Genomic DNA, 22,607 nt, shown 5'->3' with positions numbered 1-22,607 from the left:
GTTGGTTTTAAAAGTCTGGGAACGGCACTGTATGCGGGGGAGAGGTTAGGCATGTCCCCAGAGGCCTGGCCCTGCCGCTGGCAAAGTTGGCTGGGGGGGGGGGGGGGGTAGAGGTTGTTGATGGGCGGAGGGAGTAACCAGATAATGGGCCATGGGTAGGGGTGACCCCTGGGAGTGGGTGTTGTCCAGACACGGACCACCAATGCCACGCCCGCAAGGCAGCCATCTTGCTGCGCACCCCACTGACCACCCATCATGGCCCTTCGTTGCGCAGAGTGACACCAGCTGAATAGATGTACCCACCGGGCCACCTCCACCAAACCCCAACAGGACATCACCAACCCGGCGTGCATCACTCGGCTCACACAAGCGTAATGTCCAACCTAGCCCCGACAGAAGGATGCTGGACGAGAGCTGCAGAGTAGGCTGCTGGCATGAGTTGGTACCCGCCATTGGTATCCCTGCCAGCAGGGATGGGTGCTGGGGCCAGAAGCATGCGGTGTGCCGGGCACTTATGAGGCCGAGGGTGCGGTGCGGACCTGGGGATCGTCCAAGGGTTGGTGGTGGGGGTGGGGGTTGAGACGGGAGAGGAGGGAGGGGGGGAGAAGCAGGTTCGGGGGCAGGTAATGCTTTGCAGGCTGGGGCCACAGTGTAGCCCATTGGAACTGTTTGGGCACAGGGTAAGCCTGATGCAACACATCTGCCTTGCACCCCTGCAGACAATGGTCTTTGGAATTAAACTAGGAGTTGTTGCTATCATCCTGGCCCTGGCAGCTCTTGGGGATGCACTCAGGCTGTACGAGCAGGAGCTGCTCGGGAGGAGTCCAACTGCCTTCAGGAGCCAAAGGTGGTGCCAACCTTGTTGCCACCCAGGCAAACATTGCACGGGTGGCATCCACGGTGGAAGCCTTGGAGGCGAATATTTCGGCCATGGGTCAGGATGTCCAAGACTTGGGCAATCTCTGTGAGCAATGTCCAAGGCCCAGGGCCGAGCTGCCATCTCACAGACAGCCATGTGCCAGTGCCACCTGCACATTTCAGCGGCGCTCCTGAGCATGGCCCCCACTGCGTATCCACCTAGGCATAGCGTTAGGGCCCAAAAGGCCAAAACATGAGACACCAGTTGAGGCTTCACGGATGCATAGCACAGTATAGCTTTGGGTCTAAGGGACAAACCTGTATATATTTGTTCACCTTAAACACCTGTTCACAATGTTACAACCTACCTCAGTGCTCTGTCTGAAAGTGTTGAGGGATGAGCTCCTCAGGGCTGGCAGCAGGGGGACTGCAGAGGGAATGAGTGGGCGTTGGGGACGGGTATGATTCAGGAACCATGGTTCCATCAGTGCTAATGATTCCGGTGGGAGTGCGCCTCAAAGAGACCAGGAACCGTCGAGTGTGCCGGGATGAAGGCGTCATGCACACTGCCTGGGTATCAGGGACAGACATACAAGATGTGCAGAGCATGGTCACACACCAGCTGCACGTTCATCGAGTGGAACCCCTTTGGTTTGTGATGAGCGGCCTGTCATCTGCAGGTGCTCATAGGGCAACATGCATCCCGTCAATCACACCCTGAGCCCGGGATCTTTGTGATGGTGGCAAACCCTGCTGCTTGGTCATCCTGGTTGGCTCAGTCCACCTTGAACACTGCGCATATCGGGGCTCTGAGGGGACGTGGATACACCTGTGCACTGCGGTCTCTGAGATTGCAGACAGGTCCCCACTCGGCCACTGGAAGTACCCAATCACGTAAAGGTTCAGAGTGACCATCACCTTGATGGTCACTGGGAGCGGGTGTCCTCCTCCATTCCTCCGTAGTGCTAGGTGCGCCATTATCAACAGATGTGATGTTGCATTGTTCCCCTGTTCTGCACAAGACTTTGATGGCATGCCCCGTCAACATGGCCCTTGAATGATACATGCAAGGCCTCAGGCAAGCGTCTCCTTTGCACCTCCTCTGGCCCTGGCACCCGTCAGCTATTGCTGCCCTTACCAGCGATAAGCTCCGCAGCCCCCATGCGGCGCTCTTCTGTAGGGGCTATTGTGGCCGGTGCCCTTGAGTGGGCTATGTGGTGCCTTGCTGTTTGGGGGGGGGGGGGGGGGCAGGTGGTATAGCCCCGCAAGTTGGCTGTATTGCCGGCTGTGGCAATGGCAGTCCGTGCCAGATACTGCCCCAATCCCATCGGGGGTCACTCTGGCCCCATGGCCCATCCCCCCATCACACCACCATTGACCTCCCCCCCCCCCCCCCCCCCCCCCCCCCCCCCTCCTGTCGAGGCAGCAGAGAATTGCCATTTGGGTGACCCGACCCCAGCACAATTTCAAAATCAATTCACAACCCAATCGCTTTCCACGATTTTGGAGTCAGTCGACAGACAGTCCCGCCCAAGTTTTGTCTTTAGTACTTGTTGAATAAGAAGAATTTAAAATTATAATAAATGTGTACAGATGAGAAATAGAAAAATCATTTAATGGTTTTTGTCTTTGTACCTATTATGCAAAAGCGATATTTTTTTATAGTTTAACTCTTCAACATAATCGGAATGAATGTGAGTGGCAAAAAGATTTAGTGGCTGGAAAAGGTTCGGAAAACCTGGTTCAATCGCCCCTTAAATCCAGCGACTTTGACCTGTGCTAACGCTTCCTCTTGGCTGTGTCTATTTTTGTCTGCTAATGTTACTGAAAAAGATCCTGGATGTGTGACAGATAAAAAGGAGATGGGAAAATCAAAAGAAATCGAAATAAAACGTGATATTAAAAGATAAGGATTACAATTACATTGCAGGGGCCTCACGTTGCATGGTGGTTAGCATCAATGCTTCACAGCTCCAGGGTCCCAGGTTCGATTCCCGGCTGGGTCACTGTCTGTGTGGAGTCTGCACGTCCTCCCCGTGTGTGCGTGGGTTTCCTCCGGGTGCTCCGGTTTCCTCCCACAGTCCAAAGATGTGCGGGTTAGGTGGATTGGCCATGCTAAATTGCCCGTAGTGTAAGGTTAATGGGGGGATTGTTGGGTTACGGGTATACGGGTTACGTGGGTTTAAGTAGGGTGATCATTGCTCGGCACAACATCGAGGGCCGAAGGGCCTGTTCTGTGCTGTACTGTTCTATCTATGAAATTGCAGCACTTGCAGAAACCGCGCGGGAGAGGCAGGTGCGGTGGCAGGCAGGGGCCACACGTTGGACCTGTTTGGGCACGGGGGGGGGGGGGAAAGCCTGATGCCTTGCACCCCAGCAGACAAAAGGAATCGAAACAAACGTGATATTAAGAGATAAGGATTACAATTACATTGCACCACTTGCGCGTGCAGCAATTAAATGAATGTTTATCTGTGGTGGTAGTGTTTCCGCTGATTAATGCTGTCTCGGGCACCCTCGGTAAATCGCAAAGGCTCCAACAAGGAACCAGCACGACAGCACAAAATAGGTTCGTTTTTCCAAGGATAGCTTATCTCTAGTCGATTTGAAAAGCGGGGATGTTCTGCTGAATGGGAATTGACAGTTGGTCAGCTTGAATTTTCGTTCTGGTTTCCATAATTATACAAAGGCGGAGAAGGCGCAACAAAGATTTGCAGTACACCACAAATGAGACGTTATTCCCATGAGCAAAGACGGAACAGTTGAGGGAATTTTCATCGAGAAAGAAGACCTCTTATCAGGTAATTCCTCAAATTAAGATAATTAAAGGGTGTAATTAGTAAATATCGAGAAGGTATTTCTCATTTGCAGGTGAGGCGAGTACTACAGGCAAAAATATCCGATATCTATTAAAAAATCCAATAGAATTTAGGGGAACCCTTTTTATTACCCAGAGGATTAAAGTCACGAACACAGATTATGCTCCAAACAAATGCTATCAAGGTATTGGGGGGAATCGAGAAACCTGGAGCCACCCCGACAGGGAAATATTTAAAAAGACTAAAGTGAAATTATTTTTGAGTGGCCGAAAGATATCACAAAGGGAAAGACAATAAAGGCTTCAAGTGTCAATTAACAATTCGTTTAAAACTATTTCCTGCTGGTATTTAAACACACAGCGAATATATCAAGACGGGAATTATATGTTATACATAAACCCCCAGCAATATTGGAAGATGAAAGATGGAAAATTATAGGCCAATTAGTCTAACCTCGGTTGTTGGTAAAATTCTAGAATCGATCGTTAAGGATGAGATTTCTAAATTCTTGGAAGAGCAGGGTCGGATTAGAACAAGTTAACATGGATTTAGTAAGGGGGGGTCGTGCTTGACGAACCTGTTAGAATTCTTTGAGGAGGTGACAAGTAGGTTAGACCAGGGAAACCAGTGGATGTGGTCTATCTGGATTTCCAAAAGGCCTTTGATAAGGTGCCACACAGGAGGCTGCTGAGTAAGGTGAGGGCCCATGGTGTTCGAGGTGAGCTACTGGCATGGGTTGAGGATTGGCTGTCTGACAGAAGGCAGAGAGTTGGGATAAAAGGTTCTTTTTTGGAATGGCAGCCGGTGACCAGCGGTGTTCCACAGGGTTCAGTGTTGGGGCCGCAGCTGTTCACCATATATATTAATGATCTGGATGAAGGGACTGGGGGCATTCTAGCGAAGTTTGCCGATGATACGAAGTTAGGTGGTCAGGCAGGTAGTGCTGAGGAAGTGGGGAGGCTGCAGAAGGATCTAGACATTTTGGGAGAGTGGTGCAGGAAATGGCTGATGCAATTCAACGTGAGAAAATGTGAGGTCTTGCACTTTGGAAAAAAGAATCCAAGCATAGACTACTTTCTAAACGGTTAGAAAATTCATAATGCCAAAGTACAAAGGGATCTGGGAGTGCTAGTCGAGGATTCCCTAAAGGTAAACATGCAGGTTGAATCCGTGATTAAGAAAGCGAATACAATGTTGTCATTTATCTCAAGAGGGTTGGAATATAAAGCAGCGATGTGCTACTGAGCCTTTATAAGGCTCTGGTTAGGCCCCATTTGGAGTACTGTGTCCAGTTTTGGGCCCCACATCTCAGGAAGGACATACTGGCACTGGAGCGTGTCCAGCGGAGATTCACACGGCTGATCCCTGGAATGGCGGGTCTAACATATGAGGAACGGCTGAGGATCCTGGGATTGTATTCATTGGAGTTTAGAAGGTTAAGGGGAGATCTAATAGAAACTTACAAGATAAAACATGGCTTAGAAAGGGTGGACGCAAAGAAACTGTTTCCGTTAGGCGAGGAGACGAGGACCCGTGGGCACAGCCTTAGAATTAGAGGGGGTAAATTCAGAACAGAAATGCGGAGACATTTCTTCAGCCAGAGAGTGGTGGGCCTGTGGAATTCATTGCCGCGGAGTGCAGTGGAGGCCGGGACGCTAAATGGCTTCAAGGCAGAGATAGATAAATTCTTGATGTCGCGAGGAATTAAGGGCTACGGGGAGAATGCTGGTAGGTGGAGTTGAAATGCCCATCAGCCATGATTGAATGGCGGAGTGGACTCGATGGGCCGAATGGCCTTACTTCCACTCCTATGTCTTATGGTCTTATGGTCTTATGAATGGGAATTCACTTTCAAAACAATCCGCTCTCACTTTTTGAACAGGGTATTTTATTATTTGGGTGGATTTTCAAACCCACATCCAGAGCTCGCGGCGAATGGGGTTTATCAATATCAGCGGTTTGCATTCACCCACAATGCGACGATTGACCAGTTTCCCAGACAAATTGAGCGCTCGATAACCCTATAATTTCCTTTACAAATAAAATTCACTGAAAACTGCAATTCACACAGTTGAAAGGCAGGGGGCAGCATTCTCCATCCCAGCAGCCGGCCAATAGGTGACCGCCCGCCCCGCCGGCTAGGGGAGAATCCCGCCCAGGGTTTCACATTGTGGGCAGCCCCATTCCATCGACAAATCCCCGGGCTGCCGGCGAATTTCCAACCGCCAGTTCCTGGTTGGTTTTAAAAGTCTGGGAACGGGCACTGTATGCGGGGGAGAGGTTAGGCATGTCCCCAGAGGCCTGGCCCTGCCGCTGGCAAAGTTGGCTGGGGGGGGGGGGGGTAGAGGTTGTTGATGGGCGGAGGGAGTAACCAGATAATGGGCCATGGGTAGGGGTGACCCCTGGGAGTGGGTGTTGTCCAGACACGGACCACCAATGCCACGGCCCGCAAGGCAGCCATCTTGCTGCGCACCCCACTGACCACCCATCATGGCCCTTCGTTGCGCAGAGTGACACCAGCTGAATAGATGTACCCACCGGGCCACCTCCACCAAACCCCAACAGGACATCACCAACCCGGCGTGCATCACTCGGCTCACACAAGCGTAATGTCCAACCTAGCCCCGACAGAAGGATGCTGGACGAGAGCTGCAGAGTACGCTGCTGGCATGAGTGGTACCCGCCATTGGTATCCCTGCCAGCAGGGATGGGTGCTGGGGCCAGAAGCATGCGGTGTGCCGGGCACTTATGAGGCCGAGGGTGCGGTGCGGACCTGGGGATCGTCCAAGGGTTGGTGGTGGGGGTGGGGGTTGAGACGGGAGAGGAGGGAGGGGGGAGAAGCAGGTTCGGGGGCAGGTAATGCTTTGCAGGCTGGGGCCACAGTGTAGCCCATTGGAACTGTTTGGACACAGTGTAAGCCTGATGCTAACACATCTGCCTTGCACCCCTGCAGACAATGGTCTTTGGAATTAAACTAGGAGTTGTTGCTATCATCCTGGCCCTGGCAGCTCTTGGGGATGCACTCAGGCTGTACGAGCAGGAGCTGCTCGGGAGGAGTCCAACTGCCTTCGGGAGCCAAAGGTGGTGCCAACCTTGTTGCCACCCAGGCAAACATTGCACGGGTGGCATCCACGGTGGAAGCCTTGGAGGCGAATATTTCGGCCATGGGTCAGGATGTCCAAGACTTGGGCAATCTCTGTGAGCAATGTCCAAGGCCCAGGGCCGAGCTGCCATCTCACAGACAGCCATGTGCCAGTGCCACCTGCACATTTCAGCGGCGCTCCTGAGCATGGCCCCCACTGCGTATCCACCTAGGCATAGCGTTAGGGCCCAAAAGGCCAAAACATGAGACACCAGTTGAGGCTTCACGGATGCATAGCACAGTATAGCTTAGGGTCTAAGGGACAAACCTGTATATATTAGTTCACCTTAAACACCTGTTCACAATGTTACAACCTACCTCAGTGCTCTGTCTGAAAGAGGTGAGGGATGAGCTCCTCAGGGCTGGCAGCAGGGGGACTGCAGAGGGAATGAGTGGGCGTTGGGGACGGGTATGATTCAGGAACCATGGTTCCATCAGTGCTAATGATTCCGGTGGGAGTGCGCCTCAAAGAGACCAGGAACCGTCGAGTGTGCCGGGATGAAGGCGTCATGCACACTGCCTGGGTATCAGGGACAGACATACAAGATGTGCAGAGCATGGTCACACACCAGCTGCACGTTCATCGAGTGGAACCCCTTTTGGTTTGTGATGAGCGGCCTGTCATCTGCAGGTGCTCATAGGGCAACATGCATCCCGTCAATCACACCCTGAGCCCGGGATCTTTGTGATGGTGGCAAACCCTGCTGCTTGGTCATCCTGGTTGGCTCAGTCCACCTTGAACACTGCGCATATCGGGGCTCTGAGGGGACGTGGATACACCTGTGCACTGCGGTCTCTGAGATTGCAGACAGGTCCCCACTCGGCCACTGGAAGTACCCAATCACGTAAAGGTTCAGAGCGACCATCACCTTGATGGTCACTGGGAGCGGGTGTCCTCCTCCATTCCTCCGTAGTGCTAGGTGCGCCATTATCAACAGATGTGATGTTGCATTGTTCCCCTGTTCTGCACAAGACTTTGATGGCATGCCCCGTCAACATGGCCCTTGAATGATACATGCAAGGCCTCAGGCAGCGTCTCCTTTGCACCTCCTCTGGCCCTGGCACCCGTCAGCTATTGCTGCCCTTACCAGCGATAAGCTCCGCAGCCCCCATGCGGCGCTCTTCTGTAGGGGCTATTGTGGCCGGTGCCCTTGAGTGGGCTATGTGGTGCCTTGCTGTTTGGGGGGGGGGGGGGGGGGGGGCAGGTGGTATAGCACCGCAAGTTGGCTGTATTGCCGGCTGTGGCAATGGCAGTCCGTGCCCAGATACTGCCCCAATCCCATCGGGGGGTCACTCTGGCCCCCTGGCCCATCCCCCCATCACCCCCCCATTGACCTCCCCCCCCCCCCCCCCCCCTCCTGTCGAGGCAGCAGAGAATTGCCATTTGGGTGACCCGACCCCAGCACAATTTCAAAATCAATTCACAACCCAATCGCTTTCCACGATTTTGGAGTCAGTCGACAGACAGTCCCGCCCAAGTTTTGTCTTTAGTACTTGTTGAATAAGAAGAATTTAAAATTATAATAAATGTGTACAGATGAGAAATAGAAAAATCATTTAATGGTTTTTGTCTTTGTACCTATTATGCAAAAGCGATATTTTTTATAGTTTAACTCTTCAACATAATCGGAATGAATGTGAGTGGCAAAAAGATTTAGTGGCTGGAAAAGGTTCGGAAAACCTGGTTCAATCGCCCCTTAAATCCAGCGACTTTGACCTGTGCTAACGCTTCCTCTTTGGCTGTGTCTATTTTTGTCTGCTAATGTTACTGAAAAAGATCCTGGATGTGTGACAGATAAAAAGGAGATGGGAAAATCAAAAGAAATCGAAATAAAACGTGATATTAAAAGATAAGGATTACAATTACATTGCAGGGGCCTCACGGTAGCATGGTGGTTAGCATCAATGCTTCACAGCTCCAGGGTCCCAGGTTCGATTCCCGGCTGGGTCACTGTCTGTGTGGAGTCTGCACGTCCTCCCCGTGTGTGCGTGGGTTTCCTCCGGGTGCTCCGGTTTCCTCCCACAGTCCAAAGATGTGCGGGTTAGGTGGATTGGCCATGCTAAATTGCCCGTAGTGTAAGGTTAATGGGGGGATTGTTGGGTTACGGGTATACGGGTTACGTGGGTTTAAGTAGGGTGATCATTGCTCGGCACAACATCGAGGGCCGAAGGGCCTGTTCTGTGCTGTACTGTTCTATCTATGAAATTGCAGCACTTGCAGAAACCGCGCGGGAGAGGCAGGTGCGGTGGCAGGCAGGGGCCACACGTTGGACCTGTTTGGGCACGGGGGGGGGGGGGGAAGCCTGATGCCTTGCACCCCAGCAGACAAAAGGAATCGAAACAAAACGTGATATTAAGAGATAAGGATTACAATTACATTGCACCACTTGCGCGTGCAGCAATTAAATGAATGTTTATCTGTGGTGGTAGTGTTTCCGCTGATTAATGCTGTCTCGGGCACCCTCGGTAAATCGCAAAGGCTCCAACAAGGAACCAGCACGACAGCACAAAATAGGTTCGTTTTTCCAAGGATAGCTTTATCTCTAGTCGATTTGAAAAGCGGGGATGTTCTGCTGAATGGGAATTGACAGTTGGTCAGCTTGAATTTTCGTTCTGGTTTCCATAATTATACAAAGGCGGAGAAGGCGCAACAAAGATTTGCAGTACACCACAAATGAGACGTTATTCCCATGAGCAAAGACGGAACAGTTGAGGGAATTTTCATCGAGAAAGAAGACCTCTTATCAGGTAATTCCTCAAATTAAGATAATTAAAGGGTGTAATTAGTAAATATCGAGAAGGTATTTCTCATTTGCAGGTGAGGCGAGTACTACAGGCAAAAATATCCGATATCTATTAAAAAATCCAATAGAATTTAGGGGAACCCTTTTTATTACCCAGAGGATTAAAGTCACGAACACAGATTATGCTCCAAACAAATGCTATCAAGGTATTGGGGGGAATCGAGAAACCTGGAGCCACCCCGACAGGGAAATATTTCAAAAGACTAAAGTGAAATTATTTTTGAGTGGCCGAAAGATATCACAAAGGGAAAGACAATAAAGGCTTCAAGTGTCAATTAACAATTCGTTTAAAACTATTTCCTGCTGGTATTTAAACACACAGCGAATATATCAAGACGGGAATTATATGTTATACATAAACCCCCAGCAATATTGGAAGATGAAAGATGGAAAATTATAGGCCAATTAGTCTAACCTCGGTTGTTGGTAAAATTCTAGAATCGATCGTTAAGGATGAGATTTCTAAATTCTTGGAAGAGCAGGGTCGGATTAGAACAAGTTAACATGGATTTAGTAAGGGGGGGTCGTGCTTGACGAACCTGTTAGAATTCTTTGAGGAGGTGACAAGTAGGTTAGACCAGGGAAACCCAGTGGATGTGGTCTATCTGGATTTCCAAAAGGCCTTTGATAAGGTGCCACACAGGAGGCTGCTGAGTAAGGTGAGGGCCCATGGTGTTCGAGGTGAGCTACTGGCATGGGTTGAGGATTGGCTGTCTGACAGAAGGCAGAGAGTTGGGATAAAAGGTTCTTTTTTGGAATGGCAGCCGGTGACCAGCGGTGTTCCACAGGGTTCAGTGTTGGGGCCGCAGCTGTTCACCATATATATTAATGATCTGGATGAAGGGACTGGGGGCATTCTAGCGAAGTTTGCCGATGATACGAAGTTAGGTGGTCAGGCAGGTAGTGCTGAGGAAGTGGGGAGGCTGCAGAAGGATCTAGACATTTTGGGAGAGTGGTGCAGGAAATGGCTGATGCAATTCAACGTGAGAAAATGTGAGGTCTTGCACTTTGGAAAAAAGAATCCAAGCATAGACTACTTTCTAAACGGTTAGAAAATTCATAATGCCAAAGTACAAAGGGATCTGGGAGTGCTAGTCGAGGATTCCCTAAAGGTAAACATGCAGGTTGAATCCGTGATTAAGAAAGCGAATACAATGTTGTCATTTATCTCAAGAGGGTTGGAATATAAAAGCAGCGATGTGCTACTGAGCCTTTATAAGGCTCTGGTTAGGCCCCATTTGGAGTACTGTGTCCAGTTTTGGGCCACACATCTCAGGAAGGACATACTGGCACTGGAGCGTGTCCAGCGGAGATTCACACGGCTGATCCCTGGAATGGCGGGTCTAACATATGAGGAACGGCTGAGGATCCTGGGATTGTATTCATTGGAGTTTAGAAGGTTAAGGGGAGATCTAATAGAAACTTACAAGATAAAACATGGCTTAGAAAGGGTGGACGCAAAGAAACTGTTTCCGTTAGGCGAGGAGACGAGGACCCGTGGGCACAGCCTTAGAATTAGAGGGGGTAAATTCAGAACAGAGATGCGGAGACATTTCTTCAGCCAGAGAGTGGTGGGCCTGTGGAATTCATTGCCGCGGAGTGCAGTGGAGGCCGGGACGCTAAATGGCTTCAAGGCAGAGATAGATAAATTCTTGATGTCGCGAGGAATTAAGGGCTACGGGGAGAATGCTGGTAGGTGGAGTTGAAATGCCCATCAGCCATGATTGAATGGCGGAGTGGACTCGATGGGCCGAATGGCCTTACTTCCACTCCTATGTCTTATGGTCTTATGGTCTTATGAATGGGAATTCACTTTCAAAACAATCCGCTCTCACTTTTTGAACAGGGTATTTTATTATTTGGGTGGATTTTCAAACCCACATCCAGAGCTCGCGGCGAATGGGGTTTATCAATATCAGCGGTTTGCATTCACCCACAATGCGACGATTGACCAGTTTCCCAGACAAATTGAGCGCTCGATAACCCTATAATTTCCTTTACAAATAAAATTCACTGAATACTGCAATTCACACAGTTGAAAGGCAGGGGGCAGCATTCTCCATCCCAGCAGCCGGCCAATAGGTGACCGCCCGCCCCGCCGGCTAGGGGAGAATCCCGCCCAGGGTTTCACATTGTGGGCAGCCCCATTCCATCGACAAATCCCCGGGCTGCCGGCGAATTTCCAACCGCCAGTTCCTGGTTGGTTTTAAAAGTCTGGGAACGGGCACTGTATGCGGGGGAGAGGTTAGGCATGTCCCCAGAGGCCTGGCCCTGCCGCTGGCAAAGTTGGCTGGGGGGGGGGGGGGGTAGAGGTTGTTGATGGGCGGAGGGAGTAACCAGATAATGGGCCATGGGGTAGGGGTGACCCCTGGGAGTGGGTGTTGTCCAGACACGGACCACCAATGCCACGGCCCGCAAGGCAGCCATCTTGCTGCGCACCCCACTGACCACCCATCATGGCCCTTCGTTGCGCAGAGTGACACCAGCTGAATAGATGTACCCACCGGGCCACCTCCACCAAACCCCAACAGGACATCACCAACCCGGCGTGCATCACTCGGCTCACACAAGCGTAATGTCCAACCTAGCCCCGACAGAAGGATGCTGGACGAGAGCTGCAGAGTAGGCTGCTGGCATGAGTGGTACCCGCCATTGGTATCCCTGCCAGCAGGGATGGGTGCTGGGGCCAGAAGCATGCGGTGTGCCGGGCACTTATGAGGCCGAGGGTGCGGTGCGGACCTGGGGATCGTCCAAGGGTTGGTGGTGGGGGTGGGGGTTGAGAGGGGAGAGGAGGGAGGGGGGAGAAGCAGGTTCGGGGGCAGGTAATGCTTTGCAGGCTGGGGCCACAGTGTAGCCCATTGGAACTGTTTGGGCACAGTGTAAGCCTGATGCTAACACATCTGCCTTGCACCCCTGCAGACAATGGTCTTTGGAATTAAACTAGGAGTTGTTGCTATCATCCTGGCCCTGGCAGCTCTTGGGGATGCACTCAGGCTGTACGAGCAGGAGCTGCTCGGGAGGAGTCCAACTGCCTTCGGGAGCCAAAGGTGGTGCCAACCTTGTTGCCACCCAGGCAAACATTGCACGGGTGGCATCCACGGTGGAAGCCTTGGAGGCGAATATTTCGGCCATGGGTCAGGATGTCCAAGACTTGGGCAATCTCTGTGAGCAATGTCCAAGGCCCAGGGCCGAGCTGCCATCTCACAGACAGCCATGTGCCAGTGCCACCTGCACATTTCAGCGGCGCTCCTGAGCATGGCCCCCACTGCGTATCCACCTAGGCATAGCGTTAGGGCCCAAAAGGCCAAAACATGAGACACCAGTTGAGGCTTCACGGATGCATAGCACAGTATAGCTTAGGGTCTAAGGGACAAACCTGTATATATTTGTTCACCTTAAACACCTGTTCACAATGTTACAACCTACCTCAGTGCTCTGTCTGAAAGTGTTGAGGGATGAGCTCCTCAGGGCTGGCAGCAGGGGGACTGCAGAGGGAATGAGTGGGCGTTGGGGACGGGTATGATTCAGGAACCATGGTTCCATCAGTGCTAATGATTCCGGTGGGAGTGCGCCTCAAAGAGACCAGGAACCGTCGAGTGTGCCGGGATGAAGGCGTCATGCACACTGCCTGGGTATCAGGGACAGACATACAAGATGTGCAGAGCATGGTCACACACCAGCTGCACGTTCATCGAGTGGAACCCCTTTTGGTTTGTGATGAGCGGCCTGTCATCTGCAGGTGCTCATAGGGCAACATGCATCCCGTCAATCACACCCTGAGCCCGGGATCTTTGTGATGGTGGCAAACCCTGCTGCTTGGTCATCCTGGTTGGCTCAGTCCACCTTGAACACTGCGCATATCGGGGCTCTGAGGGGACGTGGATACACCTGTGCACTGCGGTCTCTGAGATTGCAGACAGGTCCCCACTCGGCCACTGGAAGTACCCAATCACGTAAAGGTTCAGAGTGACCATCACCTTGATGGTCACTGGGAGCGGGTGTCCTCCTCCATTCCTCCGTAGTGCTAGGTGCGCCATTATCAACAGATGTGATGTTGCATTGTTCCCCTGTTCTGCACAAGACTTTGATGGCATGCCCCGTCAACATTGCCCTTGAATGATACATGCAAGGCCTCAGGCAGCGTCTCCTTTGCACCTCCTCTGGCCCTGGCACCCGTCAGCTATTGCTGCCCTTACCAGCGATAAGCTCCGCAGCCCCCATGCGGCGCTCTTCTGTAGGGGCTATTGTGGCCGGTGCCCTTGAGTGGGCTATGTGGTGCCTTGCTGTTTGGGGGGGGGGGGGGGGGGGGGCAGGTGGTATAGCACCGCAAGTTGGCTGTATTGCCGGCTGTGGCAATGGCAGTCCGTGCCCAGATACTGCCCCAATCCCATCGGGGGGTCACTCTGGCCCCATGGCCCATCCCCCCATCACACCACCATTGACCTCCCCCCCCCCCCCCCCCCCCCTCCTGTCGAGGCAGCAGAGAATTGCCATTTGGGTGACCCGACCCCAGCACAATTTCAAAATCAATTCACAACCCAATCGCTTTCCACGATTTTGGAGTCAGTCGACAGACAGTCCCGCCCAAGTTTTGTCTTTAGTACTTGTTGAATAAGAAGAATTTAAAATTATAATAAATGTGTACAGATGAGAAATAGAAAAATCATTTAATGGTTTTTGTCTTTGTACCTATTATGCAAAAGCGATATTTTTTTCTAGTTTAACTCTTCAACATAATCGGAATGAATGTGAGTGGCAAAAAGATTTAGTGGCTGGAAAAGGTTCGGAAAACCTGGTTCAATCGCCCCTTAAATCCAGCGACTTTGACCTGTGCTAACGCTTCCTCTTTGGCTGTGTCTATTTTTGTCTGCTAATGTTACTGCAAAAGATCCTGGATGTGTGACAGATAAAAAGGAGATGGGAAAATCAAAAGGAATCGAAATAAAACGTGATATTAAAAGATAAGGATTACAATTACATTGCAGCACTTGCAGAAACCGCGCGGGAGAGGCGGGTGCGGTGGCAGGCAGGGGCCACACGTTGGACCTGTTTGGGCACGGGGCGGGGGGGGGGGGGAAGCCTGATGCCTTGCACCCCAGCAGACAAAAGGAATCGAAACAAAACGTGATATTAAGAGATAAGGATTACAATTACATTGCACCACTTGCGCGTGCAGCAATTAAATGAATGTGTATCTGTGGTGGTAGTGTTTCCGCTGATTAATGCTGTCTCGGGCACCCTCGGTAAATCGCAAAGGCTCCAACAAGGAACCAGCACGACAGCACAAAATAGGTTCGTTTTTCCAAGGATAGCTTTATCTCTAGTCGATCTGAAAAGCGGGGATGTTCTGCTGAATGGGAATTGACAGTTGGTCAGCTTGAATTTTCGTTCTGGTTTCCATAATTATACAAAGGCGGAGAAGGCGCAACAAAGATTTGCAGTACACCACAAATGAGACGTTATTCCCATGAGCAAAGACGGAACAGTTGAGGGAATTTTCATCGAGAAAGAAGACCTCTTATCAGGTAATTCCTCAAATTAAGATAATTAAAGGATGTAATTAGTAAATATCGAGAAGGTATTTCTCATTTGCAGGTGAGGTGAGTACTACAGGCAAAAATATCCGATATCTATTAAAAAATCCAATAGAATTTAGGGGAACCCTTTTTATTACCCAGAGGATTAAAGTCACGAACACAGATTATGCTCCAAACAAATGCTATCAAGGTATTGGGGGGAATCGAGAAACCTGGAGCCACCCCGACAGGGAAATATTTCAAAAGACTAAAGTGAAATTATTTTTGAGTGGCCGAAAGATATCACAAAGGGAAAGACAATAAAGGCTTCAAGTGTCAATTAACAATTCGTTTAAAACTATTTCCTGCTGGTATTTAAACACACAGCGAATATATCAAGACGGGAATTATATGTTATACATAAACCCCCAGCAATATTGGAAGATGAAAGATGGAAAATTATAGGCCAATTAGTCTAACCTCGGTTGTTGGTAAAATTCTAGAATCGATCGTTAAGGATGAGATTTCTAAATTCTTGGAAGAGCAGGGTCGGATTAGAACAAGTTAACATGGATTTAGTAAGGGGGGGTCGTGCTTGACGAACCTGTTAGAATTCTTTGAGGAGGTGACAAGTAGGTTAGACCAGGCAAACACAGTGGATGTGGTCTATCTGGATTTCGAAAAGGCCTTTGATAAGGTGCCACACAGGAGGCTGCTGAGTAAGGTGAGGGCCCATGGTGTTCGAGGTGAGCTACTGGCATGGGTTGAGGATTGGCTGTCTGACAGAAGGCAGAGAGTTGGGATAAAAGGTTCTTTTTTGGAATGGCAGCCGGTGACCAGCGGTGTTCCACAGGGTTCAGTGTTGGGGCCGCAGCTGTTCACCATATATATTAATGATCTGGATGAAGGGACTGGGGGCATTCTAGCGAAGTTTGCCGATGATACGAAGTTAGGTGGTCAGGCAGGTAGTGCTGAGGAAGTGGGGAGGCTGCAGAAGGATCTAGACATTTTGGGAGAGTGGTGCAGGAAATGGCTGATGCAATTCAACGTGAGAAAATGTGAGGTCTTGCACTTTGGAAAAAAGAATCCAAGCATAGACTACTTTCTAAACGGTTAGAAAATTCATAATGCCAAAGTACAAAGGGATCTGGGAGTGCTAGTCGAGGATTCCCTAAAGGTAAACATGCAGGTTGAATCCGTGATTAAGAAAGCGAATACAATGTTGTCATTTATCTCAAGAGGGTTGGAATATAAAAGCAGCGATGTGCTACTGAGCCTTTATAAGGCTCTGGTTAGGCCCCATTTGGAGTACTGTGTCCAGTTTTGGGCCCCACATCTCAGGAAGGACATACTGGCACTGGAGCGTGTCCAGCGGAGATTCACACGGCTGATCACTGGAATGGCGGGTCTAACATATGAGGAACGGCTGAGGATCCTGGGATTGTATTCATTGGAGTTTAGAAGGTTAAGGGGAGATCTAATAGAAACTTACAAGATAATACATGGCTTAGAAAGGGTGGACGCAAAGAAACTGTTTCCGTTAGGCGAGGAGACGAGGACCCGTGGGCACAGCCTTAGAATTAGAGGGGGTAAATTCAGAACAGAGATGCGGAGACATTTCTTCAGCCAGAGAGTGGTGGGCCTGTGGAATTCATTGCCGCGGAGTGCAGTGGAGGCCGGGACGCTAAATGGCTTCAAGGCAGAGATAGATAAATTCTTGATGTCGCGAGGAATTAAGGGCTACGGGGAGAATGCTGGTAGGTGGAGTTGAAATGCCCATCAGCCATGATTGAATGGCGGAGTGGACTCGATGGGCCGAATGGCCTTACTTCCACTCCTATGTCTTATGGTCTTATGGTCTTATGAATGGGAATTCACTTTCAAAACAATCCGCTCTCACTTTTTGAACAGGGTATTTTATTATTTGGGTGGATTTTCAAACCCACATCCAGAGCTCGCAGCGAATGGGGTTTATCAATATCAGCGGTTTGCATTCACCCACAATGCGACGATTGACCAGTTTCCCAGACAAATTGAGCGCTCGATAACCCTATAATTTCCTTTACAAATAAAATTCACTGAATACTGCAATTCACACAGTTGAAAGGCAGGGGGCAGCATTCTCCATCCCAGCAGCCGGCCAATAGGTGACCGCCCGCCCCGCCGGCTAGGGAGAGAATCCCGCCCAGGGTTTCACATTGTGGGCAGCCCCATTCCATCGACAAATCCCCGGGCTGCCGGCGAATTTCCAACCGCCAGTTCCTGGTTGGTTTTAAAAGTCTGGGAACGGGCACTGTATGCGGGGGAGAGGTTAGGCATGTCCCCAGAGGCCTGGCCCTGCCGCTGGCAAAGTTGGCTGGGGGTGGGGGGGGGGGTAGAGGTTGTTGATGGGCGGAGGGAGTAACCAGATAATGGGCCATGGGGTAGGGGTGACCCCTGGGAGTGGGTGTTGTCCAGACACGGACCACCAATGCCACGACCCGCAAGGCAGCCATCTTGCTGCGCACCCCACTGACCACCCATCATGGCCCTTCGTTGCGCAGAGTGACACCAGCTGAATAGATGTACCCACCGGGCCACCTCCACCAAACCCCAACAGGACATCACCAACCCAGCGTGCATCACTCGGCTCACACAAGCATAATGTCCAACCTAGCCCCGACAGAAGGATGCTGGACGAGAGCTGCAGAGTACGCTGCTGGCATGAGTGGTACCCGCCATTGGTATCCCTGCCAGCAGGGATGGGAGCTGGGGCCAGAAGCATGCGGTGTGCCGGGCACTTATGAGGCCAAGGGTGCGGTGCGGACCTGGGGATCAGCCAAGGGTTGGTGGTGGGGGTGGGGGTTGAGAGGGGAGAGGAGGGAGGGGGGAGAAGTAGGTTCGGGGGCAGGTAATGCTTTGCAGGCTGGGGCCACAGTGTAGCCCATTGGAACTGTTTGGGCACAGGGTAAGCCTGATGCCAACACATCTGCCTTGCACCCCTGCAGACAATGGTCTTTGGAATTAAACTAGGAGTTGTTGCTATCATCCTGGCCCTGGCAGCTCTTGGGGATGCACTCAGGCTGTACGAGCAGGAGCTGCTCGGGAGGAGTCCAACTGCCTTCGGGAGCCAAAGGTGGTGCCAACCTTGTTGCCACCCAGGCAAACATTGCACGGGTGGCATCCACGGTGGAAGCCTTGGAGGCGAATATTTCAGCCATGGGTCAGGATGTCCAAGACTTGGGCAATCTCTGTGAGCAATGTCCAAGGCCCAGGGCCGAGCTGCCATCTCACAGACAGCCATGTGCCAGTGCCACCTGGACATTTCAGCGGCACTCCTGAGCATGGCCCCCACTGCGTATCCACCTAGGCATAGCGTTAGGGCCCAAAAGGCCAAAACATGAGACACCAGTTGAGGCTTCACGGATGCATAGCACAGTATAGCTTAGGGTCTAAGGGACAAGCCTGTATATATTAGTTCACCTTAAACACCTGTTCACAATGTTACAACCTACCTCAGTGCTCTGTCTGAAAGGGGTGAGGGATGAGCTCCTCAGGGCTGGCAGCAGGGGGACTGCAGAGGGAATGAGTGGGCGTTGGGGACGGGTATGATTCAGGAACCATGGTTCCATCAGTGCTAATGATTCCGGTGGGAGTGCGCCTCAAAGAGACCAGGAACCGTCGAGTGTGCCGGGATGAAGGCGTCATGCACACTGCCTGGGTATCAGGGACAGACATACAAGATGTGCAGAGCATGGTCACACACCAGCAGCACGTTCATCGAGTGGAACCCCTTTTGGTTTGTGATGAGCGGCCTGTCATCTGCAGGTGCTCATAGGGCAACATGCATCCCGTCAATCACACCCTGAGCCCGGGATCTTTGTGATGGTGGCAAACCCTGCTGCTTGGTCATCCTGGTTGGCTCAGTCCACCTTGAACACTGCGCATATCGGGGCTCTGAGGGGACGTGGATACACCTGTGCACTGCGGTCTCTGAGATTGCAGACAGGTCCCCACTCGGCCACTGGAAGTACCCAATCACGTAAAGGTTCAGAGTGACCATCACCTTGATGGTCACTGGGAGCGGGTGTCCTCCTCCATTCCTCCGTAGTGCTAGGTGCGCCATTATCAACAGATGTGATGTTGCATTGTTCCTCTGTTCTGCACAAGACTTTGATGGCATGCCCCGTCAACATGGCCCTTGAATGATACATGCAAGGCCTCAGGCAACGTCTCCTTTGCACCTCCTCTGGCCCTGGCACCCGTCAGCTATTGCTGCCCTTACCAGCGATAAGCTCCGCAGCCCCCATGCGGCGCTCTTCTGTAGGGGCTATTGTGGCCGGTGCCCTTGAGTGGGCTATGTGGTGCCTTGCTGTTTGGGGGGGGGGGGGGGGGCAGGTGGTATAGCACCGCAAGTTGGCTGTATTGCCGGCTGTGGCAATGGCAGTCCGTGCCCAGATACTGCCCCAATCCCATCGGGGGGTCACTCTGGCCCCATGGCCCATCCCCCCATCACACCACCATTGACCTCCCCCCCCCCCCCCCCCCCCTCCTGTCGAGGCAGCAGAGAATTGCCATTTGGGTGACCCGACCCCAGCACAATTTCAAAATCAATTCACAACCCAATCGCTTTCCACGATTTTGGAGTCAGTCGACAGACAGTCCCGCCCAAGTTTTGTCTTTAGTACTTGTTGAATAAGAAGAATTTAAAATTATAATAAATGTGTACAGATGAGAAATAGAAAAATCATTTAATGGTTTTTGTCTTTGTACCTATTATGCAAAAGCGATATTTTTTTATAGTTTAACTCTTCAACATAATCGGAATGAATGTGAGTGGCAAAAAGATTTAGTGGCTGGAAAAGGTTCGGAAAACCTGGTTCAATCGCCCCTTAAATCCAGCGACTTTGACCTGTGCTAACGCTTCCTCTTTGGCTGTGTCTATTTTTGTCTGCTAACCTTACTGCAAAAGATCCTGGATGTGTGACAGATAAAAAGGAGATGGGAAAATCAAAAGAAATCGAAATAAAACGTGATATTAAAAGATAAGGATTACAATTACATTGCAGGGGCCTCACTGTAGCATGGTGGTTAGCATCAATGCTTCACAGCTCCAGGGTCCCAGGTTCGATTCCCGGCTGGGTCACTGTCTGTGTGGAGTCTGCACGTCCTCCCCGTGTGTGCGTGGGTTTCCTCCGGGTGCTCCGGTTTCCTCCCACAGTCCAAAGATGTGCGGGTTAGGTGGATTGGCCATGCTAAATTGCCCGTAGTGTAAGGTTAATGGGGGGATTGTTGGGTTACGGGTATACGGGTTACGTGGGTTTAAGTAGGGTGATCATTGCTCGGCACAACATCGAGGGCCGAAGGGCCTGTTCTGTGCTGTACTGTTCTATCTATGAAATTGCAGCACTTGCAGAAACCGCGCGGGAGAGGCAGGTGCGGTGGCAGGCAGGGGCCACACGTTGGACCTGTTTGGGCAGGGGGGGGTAAGCCTGATGCCTTGCACCCCAGCAGACAAAAGGAATCGAAACAAAACGTGATATTAAGAGATAAGGATTACAATTACATTGCACCACTTGCGCGTGCAGCAATTAAATGAATGTTTATCTGTGGTGGTAGTGTTTCCGCTGATTAATGCTGTCTCGGGCACCCTCGGTAAATCGCAAAGGCTCCAACAAGGAACCAGCACGACAGCACAAAATAGGTTCGTTTTTCCAAGGATAGCTTTATCTCTAGTCGATTTGAAAAGCGGGGATGTTCTGCTGAATGGGAATTGACAGTTGGTCAGCTTGAATTTTCGTTCTGGTTCCATAATTATACAAAGGCGGAGAAGGCGCAACAAAGATTTGCAGTACACCACAAATGAGATGTTATTCCCATGAGCGAAGACGGAACAGTTGAGGGAATTTTCATCGAGAAAGAAGACCTCTTATCAGGTAATTCCTCAAATTAAGATAATTAAAGGGTGTAATTAGTAAATATAGAGAAGGTATTTCTCATTTGCAGGTGAGGCGAGTACTACAGGCAAAAATATCCGATATCTATTAAAAAATCCAATAGAATTTAGGGGAACCCTTTTTATTACCCAGAGGATTAAAGTCACGAACACAGATTATGCTCCAAACAAATGCTATCAAGGTATTGGGGGGAATCGAGAAACCTGGAGCCACCCCGACAGGGAAATATTTAAAAAGACTAAAGTGAAATTATTTTTGAGTGGCCGAAAGATATCACAAAGGGAAAGACAATAAAGGCTTCAAGTGTCAATTAACAATTCGTTTAAAACTATTTCCTGCTGGTATTTAAACACACAGCGAATATATCAAGACGGGAATTATATTTTATACATAAACCCCCAGCGATATTGGAAGATGAATGTGAAATCACTTTCAAAACAGATCCGCTCTCACTATTTGAATAGGTTATTATTATTTGGGCCGGATTTTCAAACCCACATCCAGAGCTCGCCGCGAATGGGGTTTATCAATATCAGCGATTCCCCATTCAAGTTGAGCGCTCGATAACCCGATTCGCAAATTAATATTAATTTGAAAACACGTGTTTTAATATATCTGTTACCGAAATAGTGAAAATCGTTCCTCACCCAAAGAAAGGTCGGATCTTATTTTGCAGAAATGAACTCCCATCACAAAAAGAATTCCGAATCGTCCCATAATGTTCATGCTGGTTCCTATTAAACTCGGAATCCTTGCCAGAAGGGCGGAAATTTAAAGACACCTGGAAGCTGACAACACGGTCAATTGATCTCACTTCATTACATTGACCGGAGAAAACTGTACTTGTATTTATAAAGAAGTCTTACAACACCAGGTTAAAGTCCAACAGGTTTGTTTCAAACACGAGCTTTCAGAGCACGGCTCCTTCTTCAGGTGAATGGAAAGGCTTGTTCCAGAAATGTTTATATAGACACAGTCAGAGATGCCCCGGAATGCGAGCACCTGCAGGCAATCAAATCATCAAAGATGCAGAGAGAGAGGTAACTCCAGGTTAAAGAGGTGTGAATTGTCCCAAGCCAGTTCAGTCGGTAGGTGAATGAAAACATCACTGAAACGACTACACGATGACATCAATAAGTTCCATCCCACCATCAAACTCACCATGGACTATTCTCCAAATTCAGTTCCATTCTTGGACACACTCGTCTCCATCAAGGACGGTCACCTCAGCACCTCGCTTTACCGCAAGCCCACAGATAATCTCACGATGCTCCACTTCTCCAGCTTTCACCCGAAACACATTAAAGAAGCCATCCCCTATGGACAAGCCCTCCGTATACACAGGATCTGCTCAGACAAGGAGGAGCGCAACAGACACCTACAGATGCTGAAAGATGCCCTCGTACGAACGGGATATGGCGCTCGACTCATTGATCGACAGTTCCACCGCGCCACAGCAAAAAACCGCACCGACCTCCTCAGAAGACAAACACGGGACACCACTGACAGAGTACCCTTCGTCGTCCAGTACT

General features: G+C 50.5%; 1 protein-coding gene across 1 annotated transcript in view; it reads right to left on the bottom strand.

The window, feature by feature from the left end:
* LOC119975033 (receptor-type tyrosine-protein phosphatase U-like) overlaps positions 1–21,895 on the bottom strand; it is a 1,028,343-nt gene extending 1,006,448 nt beyond the window's left edge. Inside the window, exon 1 of the mRNA XM_038814894.1 lies at positions 21,723–21,895. Within this exon, the coding sequence (XP_038670822.1) occupies positions 21,723–21,801 (79 nt within the window). The 5' untranslated portion in view covers positions 21,802–21,895. The remainder of the gene's footprint in view (positions 1–21,722) is intronic.
* Positions 21,896–22,607: the final 712 nt, after the last annotated feature.

Source organism: Scyliorhinus canicula, chromosome 1 (genome assembly GCF_902713615.1).
Source record: "Scyliorhinus canicula chromosome 1, sScyCan1.1, whole genome shotgun sequence".
NCBI lineage: Eukaryota > Metazoa > Chordata > Chondrichthyes > Carcharhiniformes > Scyliorhinidae > Scyliorhinus > Scyliorhinus canicula.
Note: the sequence above shows the minus strand (reverse complement) of the source record. Positions and strands in the feature narration are given on the sequence as shown.